At 40.2% G+C, this 4,572-nt stretch overlaps 1 protein-coding gene across 1 annotated transcript in view; it reads right to left on the reverse strand.

Annotated features, from left to right (window-relative positions):
- LOC109831492 overlaps positions 1–4,108 on the reverse strand; it is a 25,561-nt gene extending 21,453 nt beyond the window's left edge. The window contains exons 1-2 of the mRNA XM_020398825.1: positions 4,079–4,108; positions 3,724–3,769 (exon numbers count right to left, since the gene is read on the reverse strand). Coding sequence (XP_020254414.1) covers positions 3,724–3,769; positions 4,079–4,093 — 61 coding nt within the window. The 5' untranslated portion in view covers positions 4,094–4,108. The remainder of the gene's footprint in view (positions 1–3,723; positions 3,770–4,078) is intronic.

Raw genomic sequence — 4,572 nt, forward strand, 5'->3', positions numbered from 1 at the left:
ATCGAGAAGCAAGTTTCTAGGATTAGTTACTAAACATAATTTGTTATTTACTTTTTTTATCTTTAGACTATAGATTTTATTATGTATGTTTAGATTGTGATCATTACATTTAAGACATTATATTATATATATGCACATCATCCGATATAACAATTCGATATTTATTACATATCCAATCCCCGATATTTTCTCAAATTTTGCAATCTGACATGAATTCTAGCCGTATAACTTGTTCATGACCTCTGACATTTAAAATCTTGCTCGTCGAGTCATACTGGTCAAACTGATTATGATTTGTACACATGTATTTTAACCCAAGTTTGTTTTTGACAGATTGAGTAGGTCGGTTGATGGGGTGGGTAGTTTTTTTGCGGCCCTTAGTAGAACACAAATGAACCAACCTTTTATTATTAAACCAGACCTTTATAGAAGAATAGTGTGATTTAATTCTATATTGTTATTTGTTTCTATCAGCCTCCGGGTCTACGAGCTTGTTGGCACGATGTTAGCCACAAGATCCACCGAGTGTAATGTAGAAAGAGATAATAGAGAGAGCAAAACCCTAACTTTTTTTATTAATTTTTCAGAGACTACCGTTTGAATCGGGCTAGCATGCGAATTATCTAAATCCGTTCCGCATGTAACGTTGTGCTAAAGGAATGAGCTCTTTTAGACTTGATGCTACGACTTTGAATACGTAGACTTCGCCATTGTTACGGGAATAGGCTACCCGGCGACACGAGTTAGGTGTTGACTTTAGGATTTTTGGCTAACCCCCAGCCTTCAACGGGTTTGATTAGCCTTTACCGACTACCGTTTGAGTCGGGCTAGCATGCGAAATTGTCGGAATCCGTTCCGCATGTAACGTTGTGGATTAACGGGTCACAGCTCATTAACCCAATACCCAATAGACTTAATCTAACACTACCCCTCAAGCTGGAGCATAAATATCCACCATGCCCAGTTTGTCACATATAGTAGAAAACACCTTTGAAGAAGTAGCCTTAGTAAGAATATCAGCAAGTTGTTGTGAGGATGGAGTGAATAAGAGACACACTATCTTCTTCTCCCAAGCATCTCTGACAACATTACAGTCAACTTCAATATGTTTTGTCCTCTCATGAAATACAAGATTCTGTGCAATGTAAATGGCAGATTGGTTGTCACAATGCATAGGCATAGGTTCAGGTTGAACAAAACCAAGTTCTGTCATAAACTTTCGTAGCCACACCATCTCACAAGCAGTGTGAGCCATTGCTCTATATTCGGTCTCTGCACTAGACCGTGAAACTACATCTTGTTTCTTACTTCTCCAAGTGACAAGATTACCTCCAATAAAAGTACAGAAACCTGAGGTTGGCTTCCGGTCTCCCATATCTCCTGCATAGCCAGCATCAGAGAAAACAGAAATGTGAGTATGCTCATGCTTCTTATATAGCAATCCCTTACCAGGGAAACTCTTGATATATGCCAAAATCTTCAGAGCAGTTGTCCAATAAACTTCTCTAGGTTTGTGCATAAACCTACTCAGTACACCCACTGTAAAGGTAATATCAGGTCTGGTAACTGTTAAATAGATTAGTTTACCAATCAGTCTCCTGTATCGTCCAACATCATCTAGTAGAGAGGTATCATAACGCCACAAATCAATATTTGCCTCCATTGGAGTGTTTGAATGTTTGCATCCCGAGAGACATGTTTCTTCTAATAAATCTAGCACATACTTCCTTTGAGACAACAACAGACTATATCTTTGATATGCAATTTCAATCCCAAGAAAATATTTTAGCTTTCTCATGTCCTTAGTGACAAAATGATGGTTTAGATACTCCTTAGTCTCTACTAAGGCAACAGAGTCACTCCCAGTGAGCAGAATATCATCAACATAAACGGCTAAAATAACCAAGCCAGTTGTTATGCGTCTAAGAAAGACAGAGTGATCAGAATGGCAGCGTTGGAAACCAACACTAGAAATAACCTTGCTGAATTTATCAAACCAAGCTCGAGGACTCTGTTTTAACCCATAGATGGCATTTCTCAGTCTGCAGATAATATTCTCCCCCTGAGCAACATACCCAGGAGGTTGCTCCATATAAACCTCCTCGTCCAAATCACCATAAAAAAAAGCATTCTTCACATCTAGTTGATGCATATTCCAATCCAGATTAACAGCCAGAGAGAAGAGAATTCGAATGGAGTTGAGACGCGCAACAGGAGAAAAAGTCTCAAAATAGTCAATACTATATGTTTGGGTATATCCTTTAGCAACCAGGCGAGCTTTATATCTATCAACAGACCCATCAGGACGATATTTCAAGATATACACCCATCTGCAACCAACCACAGTCACTCCAGTAGGGAGAGAGACCAAGTCCCAAGTTCCTCTAGAAAGCAGTGCATTCATCTCCTCATCCATAGCCTGTTTTCAGGCGGGTACTAACAAAGCTTCCTCATGTGACCTGGGTAAAGATATAGTGGACAAGGACAAAGCAAACTGATGAAAGGATGGGGTGAGACGGTCATAAGAGACAAAAAGAGAGAAAGGATATTTTAGGCAAAACCGTTTACCTTTACGAAGAGCAATAGGAACATCTAAGTCAGAAGAGATATGAGGCTCGATATGAGATGGACCTGCAGCTGGAGAAGAAGAGTCAGCAGGAGCAGAGACAGGTGTATGTACTTTAGGACGATGAGAGTTTGTCAGTAGAGGCTTTGGTGCAGTAGCCACAGGAGCAGATACCAGAATAGTAGTGGGAGCCGTAAAAGATAGTGGTACCTGTAGACTGACGGAGGTAGTGGAACCAGAGGAAAAATATGGAACAGACTCAAAGAAGGTAACATTAGCAGAAACAAAATATCTCCTGGTGGTTGGATGATAGCACCTATACCAATTTTGAGTACGTGAGTATCCAACAAACACACACTTAATGGACCTAGGAGACAATTTATCCAAACCAGCAGTCAAATCCTGAACAAAACACGTACAACCAAAAACTCGAGGAATCACAGAAAAACGTTTTTTAGCAGGATAAAGACAGTGGAATGGTATCAAACCATCAAGAACAGAGGAAGGCATTCGATTAATCAAATAACAGGCAGTGAGGACAGCATCAGACCACAAGTACTTTGGAATATTCATATGTATCATCAGTGTTCTAGCAACATCGAGAATATGTCTATGCTTCCTCTCAACAACTCTATTTTGTTGTGAAGAGTGAGAGCATGAAGTTTGATGAATAATATCATTAAGAGCACAAAATTTTGAAACGTCATTTTTCATATATTCCAAAGCATTATCAGTACGAACAGAAGTAGAGAACTGGGTTTTTATTTCATTATAAAAAAGTTCAATAACATGCGAGACTTCAGACCTCTCTTTCAACAAATATAGCCAAGTCATGCGAGAGAAATAATCAACAAAAACAATGAAATATCGAAAACCCTTCACAGATGGAAAACGACAAGGACCCCAGATATCAGAATGAACTAACTCAAAGGCAAAACTACTGCGTTTATCGAGACGACTTTGAAAAGAAGCACGATGGTGCTTACCCAGTTCACATGACTCACAACCTAAAGAAGAAAAAGAAGACTGAACAGTAACTACTTATCTAAGTTTCTATAGTGAAGGATGACCCAGACGTCAGTGTCACAGTAAGGTAGAATCAGGCTGTACTACAACAAGACCAGCACCCGACACACTGTCGTCCAAATAGTACATACCTCCTCTCTCATGCTCCGAACCAATCGTCATCCCAGTTGCTAGGTCCTGAAAAATACAATAAGAAGGAAAGAATGTGACTTTTACAGTTATTGTGCTTTGTAAACTTGCTAATGGATAATAAGCTATCAGGGAATTTAGGAGCATATAACACATCATTGAGTTTCAAAGAGGAAGTACTATGAACTACTCCAACACCAAGAACTGAAGAAAATGTACCATCAGCGATGCGAATAGAGGGAAACTTATTAGAAAGATGTAAAGAAACAAAACGATCCTTTATACCTGTTATGTGGGATGAGGCTCCAGAATCTAGTACCTATGGTTCATGAGGAGAAGCTAAGTAAGCATCCATACCTGAAGAGGATGCATGAGTAGCCGAATGACTGTTCTGAGAGAGCTCTAGTTGGCGTAACCTCTCATAATCTGCCTGAGAGATCTGAACAGTAGGAATAGTAGCAGCTGGATTACTAAAAGTAGTAGTAGAAATAGGTGAGCGAGTCGACTCGGCATCGGCTACTTGGGCCCATTAAGGATGACCAAACTTCTCCCAGCACTTCTCAGAAATATGATTGGTCCTCCCAAAGTGACCACACTGACGTGAATCCTTATCAGAATTACCATGTCTCCCACTAAAGGAGCCACGTCCTCCCACAGAATCACGACCACGACCATGACCACGACCGCGGTCTCTGCCTCTACTAGAGAACATGGCAGACTGATCCAATGAAGATGGAGACGGTGCAAAAGTATCAGAAGAAATATCAGTAGAGACCTGCATGACTCTGAAGAATGTAGCAGTCAGTAAGGGGATGGTATCTCCACCCAATATTTGTCCTCGTACCTGGGAC

This window comes from Asparagus officinalis, chromosome 2, assembly GCF_001876935.1.
Source record: "Asparagus officinalis chromosome 2, Aspof.V1, whole genome shotgun sequence".
NCBI classification, from domain to species: Eukaryota; Viridiplantae; Streptophyta; class Magnoliopsida; order Asparagales; family Asparagaceae; genus Asparagus; species Asparagus officinalis.